Source organism: Alexandromys fortis, unplaced genomic scaffold (genome assembly GCF_014885135.2).
Source record: "Alexandromys fortis isolate MF-2015 unplaced genomic scaffold, M_Fortis_MF-2015_v1.1 scaffold_6, whole genome shotgun sequence".
In the NCBI taxonomy this organism is placed as follows: domain Eukaryota; kingdom Metazoa; phylum Chordata; class Mammalia; order Rodentia; family Cricetidae; genus Alexandromys; species Alexandromys fortis.
The window spans coordinates 6,684,841-6,702,409 of NW_026067902.1; the positions used below are offsets into that span (position 1 = coordinate 6,684,841).

The 17,569-nt window shown below is 50.7% G+C and overlaps 1 protein-coding gene and 1 long non-coding RNA gene across 7 annotated transcripts in view; one reads left to right on the forward strand and one right to left on the reverse strand.

The window, feature by feature from the left end:
* Nucleotides 1-6,664, reverse strand: part of LOC126496844 (uncharacterized) — a 96,709-nt gene extending 90,045 nt beyond the window's left edge. For all 4 annotated transcript variants that reach the window (XR_007590455.1, XR_007590454.1, XR_007590456.1 and 1 more), the window contains exon 1: nucleotides 5,625-6,664. This is a non-coding gene — a long non-coding RNA (uncharacterized lncRNA). The remainder of the gene's footprint in view (nucleotides 1-5,624) is intronic.
* Nucleotides 3,594-16,356, forward strand: Lrrn4 (leucine rich repeat neuronal 4). Of its 3 annotated transcripts, XM_050134483.1 has the most exons (6): nucleotides 3,594-3,725; nucleotides 6,934-7,020; nucleotides 7,965-8,610; nucleotides 9,744-9,948; nucleotides 13,423-13,560; nucleotides 14,540-16,356. In XM_050134483.1, the coding sequence occupies exons 1-6, from the start codon at nucleotides 3,723-3,725 to the stop codon at nucleotides 15,744-15,746; spliced, it is 2,286 nt and encodes a 761-aa protein (XP_049990440.1). In that variant the 5' UTR covers nucleotides 3,594-3,722; the 3' UTR covers nucleotides 15,747-16,356. The 3 variants fall into 3 exon arrangements, with proteins under 3 accessions (XP_049990440.1, XP_049990438.1, XP_049990439.1); XM_050134481.1 differs by lacking the exon at nucleotides 3,594-3,725 and having other exon boundaries at nucleotides 6,805-7,020; XM_050134482.1 differs by lacking the exons at nucleotides 3,594-3,725; nucleotides 6,934-7,020 and adding an exon at nucleotides 7,654-7,757 and having other exon boundaries at nucleotides 7,967-8,610.
* The last annotated feature ends 1,213 nt before the right edge of the window (nucleotides 16,357-17,569 follow it).

Sequence of the window (17,569 nt, forward strand, 5' to 3'; positions counted from 1 at the left end):
TATATATCTGGCATCCCAGCCCTGAGTTTCCAGGCCGTGCCTTCTTCCCTTCTCGGCTCTCATCAGGTGACCTCGGCCAGGGTCATTTGGCCGTTGTCTGTTGAGCAGTGTGGCGTGGCATCATCTTGCCACTGTGTCTGCCCTCTCTTTGACCTTCTTCCCTCTTGTCTCAGTGAGAAGAGTACCCATCCCCAGCCTTCTGAGTGTCCCCTTAAGGCTTCTGGAGGGTTTCACTCCTGCAAGCTCCTCTCTCCTAAGCATGACTGGATTTTCCCAGCTTCTTGGCTCATTCCCATCCAGCTAGTAAATGTATTCTGCCGCAGTAGGGGTATTAATCATGACTGTAAATTATTTAATAGTGTTCCCATGAAGAGGTGGGATAATACCATCTCCTAAGAGATCCCGGTGGGCTTGTGGTTGAATTGACCTTGGAACACGGCAGAAGTAACGCCAGCAACTTCCAGACATAGATGACAACAGACCATGTGATGTGTCTAATTGGCTGAAGATTCTCCTAAGGAGCCCCAGCCAGGTGAACTGACCCAATAGAACAGACCTTCTGGCCATCCTCAGGACAGAGCCAGTCACTGAGTGAAATCACCTGAGTTCTCAAGGGCAGCCCATTCAGAGCTGAATCTTACCTATGCCCTCAGCCAACGCTACCTGAAGTAAATGGCCACGTAGCCAAGCTCTGACTAAATTCTTCACCAGAAAATTGTGGAACAGACCACAAGGACTTGTCTAACGATATTAAGGCTTAGGGTCTGGTTAGCCAGAACCTGCCCCAGTGGGGCTGGGGAATTGGTTCAGTGGTAAGAGCACTGGCTGTTCTTCCAAAGGACCTGGGTTCAATTCCTAACACCTACGCTGCTGCTCACAACCACCTGTAAGTCCAGGTCCCAAGGAATCCAACAACCTCTTCTGGTCTTCTCTTTGCTCAAAATCTAACTGGCCATGCTTTTCTAGGTGAACGTGTTCTCAATTTCCTGAGCCAGGTTTCCCCGAGTTTTCTGCCACCTCCCAAACTGCTCCTTCCCAGCCACTCTGACTTATTCTGCTTTCAATACTGGCTTGACCTTTTCCTCTTCTCTGCACACACACATTCCTTGGGTGAACACAACCCATCAATTTTCCCTAAGAATCATTTATCTGCTGATGCCTCCCTCCCAAATGCAACTCCCCAGCACAAGGGAGAATTCCAGAGTTACACAGCCAATTGCCTCCTCAGCATGTCCTTTGAAGGCAGAACAGCCATTTGAAATTTAACATGGCCCAGAGTGGAGCCTGCTCCTAATCTGCTGTATTTGTTGATTCCTGTCTAGGTCCATCCAACTCTCCACCAAACACCAAGTCACCTTGACACCTTCTTTTCCCTCATCACATCAATTGGTTTCCCGTGGCAACTGTAAAGAAGTACACAGATTTGGTTGCTTAAAATAACAAGCAATGCTATCCACTCGCAAAAGGAAATTAAATTTTAATACACACTCTAATGTGAGCGGGCCTTGAAAATTTGTGTTTAATGAAATAATTCAGGAACAGAGAACAAATGCATATAATTCCATTTACATGAAGTACTTTAAATTGGCCAATGAAGGAAAAGAAAATACAGTAGAAGCTATTAGGAGCTGGGTAGAAGAGGCAGAGGGAGCTATTGTCTAATGGGTGCAGGGTTTGTTGGAATTGATCCAAGTGCTTTAGGTGTAGTGTTGGTTAGTTTTATGTTAACATAATCTAGAGTCATTTGGGAAGAGGGGCTCAGGTGAGAAAATGCCTCGATAAGATTTGCCACTGGAGAGGGTGCCATGTTCTCTTTGCTAAATACGGTAACACTTACCCCTTCTGGAAGTAAGCAATAAGCATCTCTCAGACTATTCTTCAGCCCACCACACTCAATTCCAAACTATTAACAACTCTTGTTCATTCTAATTGCCAAACACTTCGAGATTATTTGTGTTCTCTTTGCTGTCATCCCTCTCGGGCCAGCAGCAGCATGTTGACCCAGGACGTTCACAACATGTTTTCAATGTACCATAATTCTACCTTTGCTCTTTCCTTCCATCACCATGGCAATCTTTGGCCTTTGAACACCTGATGCATGTCCTGTCCATCTTACTCCCATGATAGCATCCCTGCCCACTTCTCTCTTCACTCACTATCTGCTAGCCACAAAGACCTGTGACTCGGGCACAGAAGGATCTTTCTCACCATCCCATAGAACACAACGCCTGTGACCCTCTACGTGACATAGCTCTATCTCCTCCAGGGCCTCACAAAGTCTTCAGGAAGGCGGGAGCCGCTCTAAGATGACAATCCACATCCTACGTCCCACTTTAAAGTTCTTTGCTTTCTAGTGTATCCCTAGCTGTGGAGAACTCTAGAAATCAATCTATAATACAGCCTGTGTCTTCATCTCATTTCCTATATCTACACACAAAAGAATGGGACACATTTGTGCCTGGCTCCTCGGTTCGGTCTGAGTCTTTTCCATGATGGATTTGTTTCTTAAGTGGTGTGTTTTTCCCTCCCAAGCCTCCCACAGATCCCTGTGTTGAAGTCTCACTGACACTGAGTAGTTAAGCCTGCCTTTTGACTGCCACTCTCTTATTCCTTAAGACCACTTCCTCACTGGCAAGTCGTCAGTGAGTTCACAGAAAGGCCATGAGCTCTTGAAGCCTTTGTGCCGCATACCATTCCATGAGAGCAGGCCCTTTCTGGAGACTTGACAACCTGGTACCGCGCCCTCCCACACTCACCCTCCCGTCCCAGAAGCTTATCTCAGGTGTCAGAGAAGAATGAAGCTTTGCTCTTGGACATTCCAACTCCAGAACTGGAGGGGAAGTCCACAACAGAGTCAGCTGACATCCGGAAAGCCAGGCTGACCCATCGGCTGAGCAGTCAGTCACCTGGCCAGTCCCCATCAGCCAGGCTGCCAGAGCTGTGAACACCGCCAGACAATACCCCCTCGGGAGATCTCTGGGGCAACCTGTATCTGAGGTATATATTCTGACACGCCTGGGAATGGGATGGAACCGCACAGGTCAAAACCCCCGAGCTCTCCCCCATGCTTGGCATTCGGGAGATGAGTGACTGAGCCGTCTGTGCAGGTCAGGTTATCACTCCTACACCAGGGCAGGAGAGACCTAGTGGACTGTGAGCAAATGGCCCGGGAGGATTTATGAGAGTGAGGTCACCCTTTCCCTTACTAAACAGAAACTCACACCTCTGTGACCTCAGCCACACCTTTGTCCTCTCTGGAACTGTTTTCTACCTCCAAAATGAGCAGGGTGCAGGGAGGGCCAGACAAATGAGCAAGCCCTCTCTCAAAGCAATGATCTTTGACCCTGACTTTTACACACCACCAGAGAAAAAGTATAATTACTCGTTGTTCCCCCCCCCACCCCGGGGCCATGTTCTAACCCTCTAATCATGGGATCTTCCAGGAGAAATTCCCCCATCCCAAATCCCTAGAATGTGTTGGAAACCTGGGATTGCAAAATCCTTGATTTAAATTTTGTTAAAAATATTTGATCTATGTGTGTGCCTAAGTGTATGTATGTGCATCTTTTGCCTTTAGGAACCCAGAAAGGTCAGAAGAAAGCAACAGATCCCTTGGAATTGGAGTTATGGTCTTGAGGCATCATACAGACGTGAGGAGCCAAACCCAGGTCCTCTGCAAGAACAGTACGTGCTCTTAACCACTGAGCAAGCTCTCCAGCCCCATGGTGATTCAATTTCTATTTCTACTTCAGTTTCCTCCCCCAATCTCTACCTCTCTTTAGCAATCTCAACACCGGGACCCACTATGATCCCGGCATGCCTTTCCCTGTTCATTTGTCAAGCATTTTCCCCAGGTGCCAGATTCTGCCCCGCACTCTGGAGCTGCCAACGTGGCTAATTCTCAGGACATTCAGTTTTACAGATAGAGGTACTCTATCAGTCATCTCTGGCACGCAGGCTGTACCACCTGGGAATGAGCACCCAGGAAGAGCATTTAATACAACTTAGAGCAAGGAGCTAGAGTAATGCTCTTGGCGTTCACCCATAGCAAGTGGGCCTCCTTGGAGTGACTCCACCCATGCTCAGGGAAAGCCAGGTATGTCTGGGAGCTGTAGCAGCAGTCAGAACCCTGGGGCCAGCAGGATACAGAAGTTGGGAATGAATGCTGTACCTCCTCAACAGTTGATAGACACAGTCCGCCGAGAGCCGCACAACTAAGCCTCTAGTTCTCTCCAGAGGCAGCTCGTTACCGTCAGACTCTCTGTGCTTCCTCAGATCATCTCCCAAATAAGTTCCCTGCACCCGAGTCCTGAGTTAAAGGTCTCCTGAGGGAAACTCCAGGTATAGAGAAGGTTGTTAAGAGACTGAGTCGGTCAAAGGAGAGACACCCCAGTAGGGGAAGAGTTTAGGAGGTGCCACGTCGGGGGAAGGATGTAGTAGGGATTTGAAAATCATGAACTTCTTTGTCCCAAGATTTTGTCACAGAACTCTAGCATCCTTTCTGGTGGAGTAAAACATTTATGCCATCTTTTCCCATGTTTTCAAAATGCTAGAAGAGGAGAAAGGACTGCCAAAGGGTTCTTCAGTATCCATGAGAGATGCCCATGGGTCCCATAGAGTAGTTATCTGCAAGCCTACAATGTTCAAGAAGTCAGCTCATGGACAAAAGGAAATTTTCAACATGGTTTAGCATCTTAAGTGATAGTGATATGGATCTGATAGTGATATAAATATCAAAGAAAGGTTATCTTTAAAAGAAATATAAGAGCTGGGTGGTGGTGGGGCACACCTTTAATCCCAGCACTCAGGAGGCAGAGGCAGGCAGATCTCTGGGAGTTTGAGGCCAGCCTGGTCTACAAGAGCTATTTCCAGGACAGTCAGAGCTACACAGAGAAACTCTGTCTCAAAAAAAAAAAAAAAAAAAAAAAAAACCACACAAAAAAGAAAAGAATGAAGAAAGAGAAAGAAAGAAAAAAGGAATATAGCAACAGCATCAAATACTAGAATCGACTGAAAGATCTCAACACAGTGACACAACGCAGTGCACCCTAATCTGCTCCAGAGCCCAGTCAACCGCGGTTTCGTTATCATGGGATAGTAGTCAGCAACGTGAGAAGATTCAGTGGGAGAACGCTTGTGGACCTGGGTCTAGCGACGGGAAGTATTTAGTGTAAAGTGGTAGGTGGTGACGAGAGGCAGAAAGCACTATACAAGGGCAAGGCTAGCCCAATCCATAAAAATCCTAAACAAACCCATACAGGGACTGACATCCCTGGCACAGAGACCCAACTGGATAGCACCAGAACCTATTCGCTGAAGCAACAGAGCCACCCAGAGGACCCCCACTTAAGCAGCACAATCAGCCTAGGCTAGCCAGCTCTGGCCAGCTGACCCAGCAGGCAGCAAGCAACACAGCAGGTTAAGAGGGCCAACAGGTTAGGTTGGTTAAGAGGGTCTGGTCTGAGCTCCAGGAAAACACACGGTGATGATCTCAGGGCCAAGGGCTCTCCCTCCCCCTCCCCACTAGTGCACAGAGGAGTGTCCCCAGCATGGTTTCTCAACATATTTTACAGTCCTTCCAGGTCTATAAATGCCCTTCCCCCTTGTGTTCTGTCTGAACTTACGTTTAAGTGGGTTCTCCTCTTTCTTATCTGGTGTCTCCAACTGAGCTCATAACTCGCCTGCTGTCTTCAAGGAGCTCATGGCTTGACCAGGGTGGACAGAGCATGTTAGATTTTTGAGGCTTGGATTCTTGGATATGTAACTCTGTTCAAGTTAAAGGTTAAGGATTTCAGGGCTGGGCCCCAGGAATCCAACCTCCGCTCACTTCTCTTTCCCATCTTTCCCTCTGCTCCCACGGTGTAATGCTCCCACCACCTGTTCTCATCACCAGGGCCAGGACCCAGACTCCTGGATGGTTCCCCAGAGCAGACCTCCCCGGACCTGCCTTAGGCAGAGGAGGAATGCTTCTGATCAGCAAGGCCTCCGCTGGCCCTAGACTACAACACACGTCTTTGAGGCACTGCTTGAAGACGACCTCAAAGGAAACCGCCAGGGACCAGTTTGCTAGGTGCCTGGGACTGCTCAGAGCTGCCCAGATAAGCAGTGACAGGAGGGAAGACAGGAAGCTCTGGTCCCCGGGTCTGCAGACAGAGAATTGGAGCTAACAGCCCAGCCCACTCTCACACTTCCTGATAAGCCTGGGCGGGTCGGGGGAAGGGTGCAGGAGCTCAATGGGAGAACAGCACTGTCTGCTCCAAACAGGTGCCCCCCAAAACAAAGCTGCGTCACCTTGTCGTCTGGGAGCACCTGCAGGTTTTGACAAGTGGAATCCAGGACAGGGCAGGAATGTCCTTTCTGCATTTCTGGTCTCTGTAGTTATTGTCACGTCTCAGTATCAAACACAGGTTGTCAGTGAACTGGGTCTCAGAGCAATCACTCGGCTTGCTGGTGTTTGCACACAGCTTGAGCTAGGTCCAGCTTGAAGATTCCTGCAGGGCTGTGGTCACTTCTCTGTGAGTCTCAGCAAGCCACTCTGGGAAACTACCCCTCCCTGAGGAAAGGCAGCTTCTTTCTCTCCCAGCTCACCACTCAGTCTCCAACCATGGGGGGGGGGGGTCACCTGGAAGAGAGAATAAGATTCCTGGGAGGGGACAGTGCTGCCTTGCTGGGCAGCAGCCCTTGCTGCTGGCTCCTTTCCTCAAGCTTGGGAAGAGTGAAGTAAGGAAAGACAGGGGTGGGAAGGATGAAGGATGGGAAGACCTTAGGTGGGGGTGAGGGTGCCAGGTCTATAGAGGGAAAAGCCTGAGGCTAAAAGCAAGAAAAGTCTTGGTGGTGAAGGAGGGGCTTCAGGGCTGGAATATCTCAGGCTCCTCCTGGATGGAGCTGGAGGAGGGGCAGCAGGGAACCAGACATTTTCCCTCTGACATTCAGAGTCACAGTCAGAAGGCACTGGTTCCTGTAAAATTCAAAAGTTCGAGGATCGTGAAGGGTACCACATACCACAGGGACAGCTTCGGGGTAAGTAAGACATACTGCAGGCACCCGCTGCTGGCCTTACGTCCCAGCAATTTTCTCATCACTTCAAATTCCTACCAAGAGGAAGGTCTTTCCCTTGGAGCCTTGGTAGTGACTCAGATGGGTGTTCAGCGGGAAGCCATGGCAAGAGTCTGCAGGAACAGGGGGTATCAGGCAGTGACTTCTTGCCCAGGGCCCCCTTAAAAGCCATTTTGCCATTCCCAAGTCAGCCCTAGCCACCAGAGCTGCTTCGGGCTACTGCGGCCTGGCAGAAGCACAGGTTGCAGGACCAGGAAACACTTGATTCAAGGGTCCAAGTCTTGTAACTGTCTAGGGCTCCTGTCTTTTTCTGCAGGCAGCCCTGAGCTCCCCTCCCAAGAGAGGGACCCCAGAACTCACTTTGGGCAAAGTAGGAAGTAGCTGAGCACTTCTAATGAGAAAAATTGGCCCAGTCTAGGTATGACTAAATCTGTTTTGACTCCCATTTAAATCTCCGCTGAAGTTTAACCCGGGGGGCATTCACAATTAGGGTGCAGCTGCATAACCTGGGGGCGGGGGTTACAGGGGAAAAGAGAACAAACAGCCTTCTCTCAAAAACTCATAGAAGAGGGACAAGGAAGCATGGGAGTTCCTGGAAGAGTCAGGGCAGGCATGGAAAAGCATTGCCAGGGCAAGCAAGTGTGCATGGGTCCTGCACCAGAGATGGAGGGAAAAGCTGGCTTCCACCTGCTCGCTGACAAGTACGAGGTGGGGGTGGGAAGGGGTGGGGTGGGCTTCTCTCTCTCTCTCTCTCTCTCTCTCTCTCTCTCTCTCTCTCTCTCACACACACACACACACACACACACACACACACACACACACACACACACACTACAGGAACACCCAGGGACACACTTTTGCCTGGCGTTCAGGGGCTTCCTCTGAAGTCATGAGCGGTCTTTCCCTAGAGACTCGACATGCAGTGGACGCTGTTGCTGCTGCTGATGGTGCGGAGCCAGGGCCTGGCGGGACTTTCCCAGGACACGATACCCCTCTTCCGACTCACTCAAATGGGACCCTGGGACAACCCCAACAGCCGCGCCACCGACTCGCCCTGCCAGGGGCTCTCCTCCGCGGAAGCCACGAGCCTGACCCTGGCAAACCGGAGCCTGGAGCGCTTGCCCAGCTGCCTGCCACACACGCTGCGCAGCCTCGACGGCAGTCACAACCTGCTACAGGCCTTCGGTGGGCCTGAGTTCAGTCGCCTGCCGGAGCTGCGCATGCTCACCCTGAACCATAACCGCATTTCCACGGTGCACTGGGACCACGGCACGCCGGCCGGTCTCAGCGAGCTCGACCTCAGTCACAATCTACTGGCCATGCTGCCCCCGTGCGCAGGGCCCCCGGTGCGCAACCTGCGCACGCTGATGCTGGCCGGGAACCCACTGCGGGCGCTACAGTCACGGACCTTCGCATGCTTCCCGGAGCTGCGGCTGCTCAACCTCTCCTGCAGCGAGTTGGGGCACATCGCCCACGAGGCATTCGCCCGGGAGGACGGCGGGCCCCTGGCGGCGCTGGAGGTCTTGGACCTGAGCGGCACGCGCCTCGAGCGAGGTGAGTGCGTTGTGAGGGCTACACAGGCACCTCTATGGGGATGGGGGCGGTTGGAAGTCAGGGCTGCATTCTTCCAGAGGTGGCCCCAGAAACCAACCGTGTGGCCCCGAAGTGCCACACAGTCGCAGAGGTGCTAACAATCTCCTGGTTGCATATGAGGAAACTAAGGCACAGAATGGTGGAATGACTTGACCAAAGTCTCACACAGGTCTAGCGGCTAATGTCTCCAAATCCAAACCCAAGCATTCCACCAGCAGATCTCAACACCTTAGCCACTGTTTTCTGGATGGATGGAAGCTGTGGGATGGTGAGGTGGCATTGGAGCTCATGAACACATATAGGAGCTTTGCCCCAAGCGTGCCAAAGAGGAATCCATTAATTCCCCCTCTCAAGTGTTTCTACATGTGTTGGATTCTTCAAACAGGGTGTAGGAGGGAGGTGCCTTTGATTCACGGGCATGCTTTGATTGTTCCTTGAAAACACTTACGTGCCGGGCGGGTGGTGGCACACGCCTTTAATCCCAGCACTCAGGAGGCAGAGGCAGGCGGAATCTCTGTGAGTTCAAGGCCAGCCTGGTCTACAAGAGCTAGTTCCAGGACAGGTACCAAAGCTACAGAGAAACCCTATCTTGAAAAAAAGCAAAACAAAACCAAAAAACACTTTACATGTCTATAACCCCTTGTTCACCACAGTGGTGTGAGGAAGGGTGGCAAGGCTAGAGAGGACGAGAAATTCAAAAATGGGGAATATTCTCCATATATTGGGAGACAACAAAATTGAGTTCCTGGGGTCTCCTCCAACCATGCACCCCTCTCCTTTCTTATGTTCCTCGAGGGCTCTCCACTCTTAGGAGGCATGAGAGCGAAGTCTAGCTATTTTGCGTGTGGAGTTTAACCTGAGGCTGTGACAGCAGCAAGCTTGGATGTCCCCCGTACCTGCTTATAGCTGTGTGGCCTTGGGTCAGCCATGCTTCTCTATGTTTTTGGCTAACTTGTAAGAAAGGATTAGGCCTAGCTGAGAAAGGGCCTTTCCGGTGTTAGTTATACCTGAGACCTCCTCCTGCCTCTCATGTCTTTATTGCTGTCCCCTGGGGTTTTGCCCCTTGCTGTAAGGATAATTCCCTTTGATTCCAGTTGAGTCTGGGTGGATCAGAGACCTGCCACAGCTCAAGTCCCTCTACCTAAGAAAGATGTCCAGGCTAAAGACACTAGAGGGAGACATTTTCAAGAAGACTCCCAACCTGCAACACCTGGATTGCCAAGAATCCGCAGCGCTTACTTCTGTCAACACAGAGATCTTTCAAGACACACCTTGTCTACAAGTCCTTCTGCTGCAGAAGTAAGTGATTCTAAGCCCAGCTCAGTCATAGGACTGATTTTGCCCATTATACTGTATTGAATTTTATATGACATACCAGTCTTTACGGTTTCTGTCACCGCCCTTCCAAATCCTCTCTGGCCTTCTGTTTTCCCCCATTTTCCCTGTGGTATCTTAAGCAGGTGTTTCCCCAGCTTAATAGCCAGCAATGAGGAGATGAGGCTGTTGGGTCTTCTCTCCACCGAAAGCCCCTCCGTTCCCCCAGTGATGCCATTTCAGGCCATCCCAGGGTATGAGTGGGGCTGGGAGGGGAGGAGGCAGAGTAGGAAGGTTTACCATGCAGTAGGATCTGCGCTTGGTCCTCTTCTTCTAGTAACAGCCAATGGCTTGACTTCCCAGAGTAGCAGAGCACTGAAGATGACCCCAGGCCACCTCTAGGCAGTGGGGCCCACAGCTGGGACTTGTCATTTGTCATAGAAGCGTCCTCTTTTCTCCCCTTTGGTAGGGATGGGGATTGGAGGAGCTTCCAGAGCAGTGTCTAGACTCTTCTCTCCTCTGATCAAGTTTACAGGGGACAGTGAGCCCTTGTCTTGAACAGGGTGTAGAGCAAGTCTCTTGGGAATCTGAGCACCTCAGCCAGCCCCTGACTCGGTGCTCTCAGCCTGTATGGTTTCTGTTGACCCTAAGCCTAAAACAGCTCTGTTAGCAATATCTAGTTACTTAACAGTCTGTTCTGTGTCACTGGCCATTTGTAAAGGATTAAAAGTAGCAGCATTGCACCTTAGTTCCGCTTGAGGTTCTGTGTTCCCTGACCCACCTGGGCCTGGCACTTTGCAGGGGACGAAGACCTGCATGAAGATGGGGTCTTAGAGGCGCTACAGGGCTTGCCACATCGTGGATAAAAGGTGGTGCCGTGGCCAGCAATTCCAGGGTAGCCTAGGAGTGTGTCCGTTTAGTTCTCTTTTGCCCAGTGCAGGTGCCAAAGATGGAACTGCTTTTCCTTAAGAGTGAACACTTGTCCTTCATTCAGTAACCAGATACTAAGCACACTTGGTGTGGAGGGAAAACATTTTGTGGCTATGACGCCTTTGAGCTTGATAACAATACAAAAAATTCAAAATAAAAAGAATGAAACACTGGAAAATGATATAAAGCAATACATAAATATAACACTGGTCCTCCCTTTGGGGCTTTTCACATGGAAAAAGCAAATGGGAGGCCTTAAATTCATTTCTGGAGTATAGAAGGTGTCTATAGAATTGGTGAAGGTGTCTATAGAATAGAAGAAGGGGATAGAGAGGTGGTTTAGGGAGAAAGGCGCTGCTATGCAAGCATAAAGACCTGAGTTCCAGTCTCTAGTGCTCCAGGCATGGCGGTGCACATCTGTAAGAGCTGCATACCGGGATGCAGAGACAGGTGTGCCCCCGCAATGCGCTGGCCGGCCTCAGCCAGATGGCAAACTTCGGGTTCAGTGCAGAGACTGTGCCTCAAAAACTAAGGTGGACAGCAATTGAGGATGACATTCTGACAACCTCTGACATCCACAGGCACATCCGTGGATACACATTCCCACGTTCACATTGATAGGCACATCCCCGCCCGATTCTCTCTCACACAAATAATAATACTAACTGGTGGAGAGGATGCTGGTGATGGTAACAGCAATGACGGTAGCCATGATGACTATACGCTAATAGTGGTGGTGAAGCTGCTGATGCTGAAGATGGTGGTCATGACGGTAATGATGATGTTACGGCGCCATCTTTCAACAAGGCCGCAGTTTTAGTATAGGAAGTAGGTGACTGCCAACTAGAACAAGCCATCGTGAGCCAGAGCAGAGGCAAACACGCGGTGCTGTGTTAGAAAGCAGGTAGTGGTCCCTCAGGCTGGGGAAGGGAGGCTTCTGTAGGAAGGGCGTGAGGGAGCCATAGCTCTGTATAGCTCACGATCCCCATGATGAATTGTAACTGTGAAGAGAAGGGAAGGAAAATCTAAGAGTTAAGGATGCTCAGAAGATGTGAAGAGCCCAGTTCAAACATTCTGTCAGACTCCAAGGAAGAAACAGGAGAGACAGCCAAGCGTGGAGAGCCCACACCCACTTGAGGCTCTCTATACATGAGGTAGTCCTATATCACCTGGTCCAAGGGGGCCTGCCCACACCAGGAACTACCAAGGCACCCCAAGAATCATGTGAATGAAAGCAAGGCATTTGTAAGCTTCTACGTGTTGAGAGGAGCCATCCTCCTCTTAACAAGGGCTACTGCGCACTAATTGGAATTGTGCCATCAGCTGTGGTCCAGTTCTAGCACTCAGTTGCTTTCTTCTTTCTGGTTACATTCAGTTTGCTAATATCCTCCTAGCCTAAGTTTCAAGGGCTAGAGAACTACGGATTAGCTTTGGCTGGGGAGAGATGCAATCACATTGCAAAGGTACTTGCCTACAGAGACGAGAGAGCCTATGGCCATTTTCACAAATAGTCCACCATCCCCAGCAACGGCAAACCCACTCCAGGCTCTACCCCCACCCCTTTCTTCCCTGAAATTCAACAGAATCTTCATCCTAGACTCATCCCACTCCCTGGGTCTCTCAGCTTATTCAGGGGTGTTCTCACTAAGAGTTTTGGATTAAAGGGTGGTAAAATATTTACCTAGTATATGTGAGGCCCTGGGTTCAGTTCCCAGAACCAATCTATAACAATCGTATCTACTATCTACTTTCTGCATAACGATTTGTATTTACTAACACACTCATTATCACAGGTTTTTGATAAAAGCACTTGGCATTGGGTATTTTCTCTGTTCAGTGAGTTAATAATGACTTGTTTAGTTGGCAAAATAGGAGGTCTAAACTCATTTTGGTTCTACTCAGAGTTCTATCACTGGCAGATTGTTTTCCCACAATACTGCCATGCCTCTTAGGAACATTTCTTTTTCTTTTTCTTTAAGGTTTAGTTATTAGGGGCTGGAGAGACGGCTTGGTGGTTAAGAGTACTGGCTGCTCTTCCAGAGGTCTTGAGTTCAATTCTCAGCAACCACATGGTGGCTCACAGCCATTCCGAGTGGGAACTGAAGACCTCTTCCAGTATAAAGGATGACAGGCAGATAAAAACACTCATATACATAAAAATAAATAAAAATCTTTTTAAAAGATTTATTTTTATTTTACGTGTGTGTTTGCTTTGCTTGTATCTATGTCTTTGTGCCATGTGAAGCCAGATGTGAGATTCTCTAGAACTGGAGTTATAACTGGTTGTGAGCCACCATGTAGGTGCTGAGAACTAAACCCAGATCCTCTAGAAGAGCAGCCAGTGCTCTTAACCCCTGGGTCATCTCTCCAGCCCTTGTGGGAACATTGTGAACATAATTGTTCAGATGGAACTTAAAAGTATGACTAAACTGATCTCTCTCTCTCTCTCTCTCTCTCTCTCTCTCTCTCTCTCTCTCTCTGTGTGTGTGTGTGTGTGTGTGTGTGTGTGTGTGTGTGTGTGTGTATCAGCTGCAACTTGAGTTCCTTTGGTCGTTGGATTATGAATTCCTCCCAGATCTTATCTGTCGGCCTCTTTGGCAACCCTCTCACTTGCAGCTGTGAACTGGCTTGGCTTCTCGAGGATGCAAACAAAACAATCTTATACAGGTAACACATTTACCAAACCGATGGCTGTGAGGTGAGCTCAGCCTTCCATAGTTGGAGTTGTCCCAGCTCATGTCTTACCTATACAACCACATGGGCATTCACCCCAGTGTAGTCAGACAGGGGGGATGAGGACTCTACTCCTATTCCAGCCAGCCAGAAAAAGCAAAGAACATGGGAAAACTGACTTGGGAGTTTTTAAATGGATGAAGCTGCGAGATGGTGCTCCCAGTTCCACTCATATTCATTGGCCAACAGTTAGTGGACAGGGCACAGCAAAGGAGGCTGGAAAATGTAGTCTGCATGCTCTGTAGGGAAAGGAAAACCAGCTGTACCATTTCTCCCTTTTACAGACAAAGGAATGGAGCCCAAGCAAGTGAGGTACTTGATAAATTCATGTGGCTATTGAAGGAGGCAGTATCGGTCTTCATCTACATCTGTGCTCTTAACCGCTAGGTCCCTTGACCCCCCTCCCCAAGATGTCCTAGCTTCCTGCTCTTGGCCATTCAATCTAAGTATGCTTACAGAGCTTTCTCAAGGGCAGGAAACAAGTTCTAATGGTCTCTCTTGGCTTAGAAAAGCTTTTTTCTAAGATGCACCAAATCCCTTGGCAATCAGGGTTGCCCTGTGCCGGTAAAAATCATGTTGCAAGCACACGCTGAAGTCTGGCTTTATTCCACTTCTTACTATAGGTATGACTGTCACACTCTGTGGGGATGACAGTTCCTACTGCACAGTGCTTCCCAGGTTTATGCTCTGCCATTGGCTAGCTATGGCGTCTTGGGCAGTTAGCACCTCCCTCCGGTTTCCTTCTCTGCCCAGAAGAAGGGGTGACAGGAACTTCCTTCAAAGGTTTCCTGGGTCAATAAAATGGTGTTACTAGGTGATGCCTGGTAGATATGTGTTGGCAAAGGAGATCTTTGCCATTGAGGGGTTAAAACCCTGAAACCAAGTATCTCCTAATGATTAATTTTCCCTCCAGGGCACTAGATACCATGTGTGAGCCGGCTCCAGGATCCGAGGGCCCCTTCTCTGGCCCTCTCTCCCTCTCCCAGCTGTCTACGGTGTGCAGGTCAGACCAAAGCACCACCCTCCTGGCTTCAAACCCACCCCACTTTGATCATCCAGTTTCTGCACCGCGGACACAGGGTCCTTCCATTGGACAGAGCACGACCCTGTCTGCTCAACCTGGAGGAAGCCAACAAAATATGACTAAGGTCTCTTCCCATACCGTGGCTTCTCTCACACAAGGGTCACAGATGCATAGAGATATTTCAGAGGAAGCTACCCAGGCCACTGCTGACTCTGTGACAATTCACAGACCCTCCAGGGCTCTGCCTGGTGCTACCGGCACCAGGGCAGAACAGATTGCCACACGTATCCCTGAGCCCAGTATCTCACCTGCCTCCACTACACTGCCCGGCAAACACCTTGGACCCTGGCCTACTTCACCAAACCCCAGGAGCGTCTCTCAGACCAACCAGAGGACACAAGCCACCACCAGGGATCTCCGCACACATCCTCCACAGGACAGGATCCCAGTCTTGCTGTTAGATGACGACAGTGAGGAAGAGGAGGAGACTCAGCATCAGGTGGCAGCTCCTCACCAGGATGTCTCTTGCGACTACCACCCCTGCAAGCATCTGCAGACCCCATGTGCAGAGTTGCAAAGGCGCTTCAGATGCCGCTGCCCTGGCCTCAGTGGGGAAGACAGCATCCCAGACCCTCCCAAGCTGCAGGGGGTTTCAGAGATGACTGACACGTCGATGCTCGTCCACTGGTGTGCCCCCAACTCAGTGGTGCACTGGTACCAGATCAGCTACTTGGCAGAAGGAGGATCTGGGAACCAGTCAGTGGTGGACATCTATGCTACAGCCCGGCAGCACCCCCTGTACAAGCTGTCACCAAGCACTACCTACCAGGTGTGTGTACAGGCAGCCAACAGGGCTGGCCTGAGCCAGCCGCAGACCTCAGGCTGGAAGAGGTCATGTGCTACCTTCACAACCAAGCCCAGCTCTGTGCTCATCTTCTGGGGACTGTGTACCTCCAGTGGCCTGTTACTGGTTACCACCCTCGTGCTGTCTGTGTGTCTCTGGAGGCAGCGCTGGAGGCCACACAGGCAGTTCTATGACACTGACCTGGTGGCCTTCAAAAACCCGGCCAGGGCTGAGGAAGTAACTCAGTGGTAGTGACTTACCTGTGCGCAAGGTCTTGGGTTTATCCCCAACATCAAAATCAGACACATTTGAGGCCTTGGATTAATCTCTAGCAGCCAAATGAAACAACAGACCAGCCTTTGACCACCTGCTGAGGCTCCAGACCTGCAATTATCCCAGCTTCTTTTTTCCAATCAAACATCTGCATGCAGAAATTATGACCTAATGCCTAAAACAACCACAAGTTCTACATTCCCCAAAGTCTAGACGTGGTCTTACTTGCAGCCCATACTGGCCTCAAACTCAGACCCTTCTGTGTGCCGCAGCAGTGAGGCACCAGGCTAGTTCTCTCTCGCGCGTGACCTCAGGCAGCTTTTCCTCACCTATACCACCACCGTGGGGGGCTGCAGATCCCTGGCCCCGTGGCTTTCTTTGCCTGCCTCAGACCCCTTGCCTGCTGGAGTGAACTGAGCAAAACAACTTGTTTACCTGTGCCTGCAGCTGCTCTGAGAGTGGAGACCCTGATGAGGGGGGGAGGGTAGTGGGTTCTGGTGAGGCCGAGAGCTGGGGCGTGGCTATCAGTTAAGGATCCCTATATAAGCTTCCCTGGAGCACAATAAACTTGGCATTCTTGTATCAAGAATGATCCGTGTCCCTGTGTCTTTCTGCCTGTCTGTGTGTGTGTGTGTGTGTTTTTAAGTCTCCGGCTTAGTTCCCGGCTACCAGCTCGAGTACAGTCATGTAGTGCAGGACTGACTAGTGGGGAGGGATCGTTTCTCCAGGCCACCACATGGTAGACCAGTGAGTGGCAGGGTCAGCCACCCTCAGAGCTGGTTCACCTGCGTCCTGACAACAGCGGCAGCTCTAGTGTGTTACCCAGGTGAGGCGCATGCGCATGGTGAGGAGTGGGGCCCTCTTTCCTGATTGTGGGGGCAGCACTCCTGCTGCGGTCTCCAGTGAGCAACAGAGTTAGCTATTCCAGGGACAGCTTGGCACCACCTTCAGATTTCAACACGCTTGGCTCCTATGACCCCTGCGGTAGCACAAGCCATGGACATCAACGGACCCAGACATGACCCTCGGCAGCAGCCCTGGGACACCAACAGTCTCCTGGCTGACCAGATCCGTGTGGCCTTTGGTGGTATCATGGGCCATGGACATCAACTCAGACCCTGGCTGCTGTAGAGCCACGGATCCAGACATGGCCCAAGCAGCAGCCCTGGCCTAGATGATACCACTCAGATCAGCATGGCCCTGGGGGCAGCAAGGCCCTCAGACATTCACAGACCCCAGGGATCAGTGTGGCCACTGGTGGCAACGTGGGCCACAGACATCAATACTGATCCTGGCTGTGGCAGAACCATAGCCCCAGACAGCAGTTGCACCTCCCACCCCACCCCACCCCCAATCCCTATCTAACCCCAAGTGGTGGTCCAGACCACAGGCCTCTGCATGGCCCTCAGCAGCAACAGGAGCCAGACATCAATTCAGCTGCTTCAGGGCCTCGGACCACGACTAGCCCAACAGATGCAGCCATCACCTTGGACTCAGGTGGCAGCAAGGCCTTTCACACTGGTCTGTTTCTCACCACCCTCCCCTCCTCAGATCTGGCTCTCTCCAGCCCATGGACCTCTCCACCTTATTCTCTTTCACTTCCCCATACTGTATTTGCTCGCCATAATGGTGTCTTAGTGTTCCTACCAGCCATATGGCATGGCTTGGATCCATTGTTGCTACGTCCAAGCCTGTAGCTAGAGTCCAGGTGGCTCCTAGTTGAGTCCTGCACCACCAGCCAGTGGCATGGCATGGCGCAGAGCTATTGCTGTGCTGCAGGCAGGGGCTAGGGTGCAGGGCCC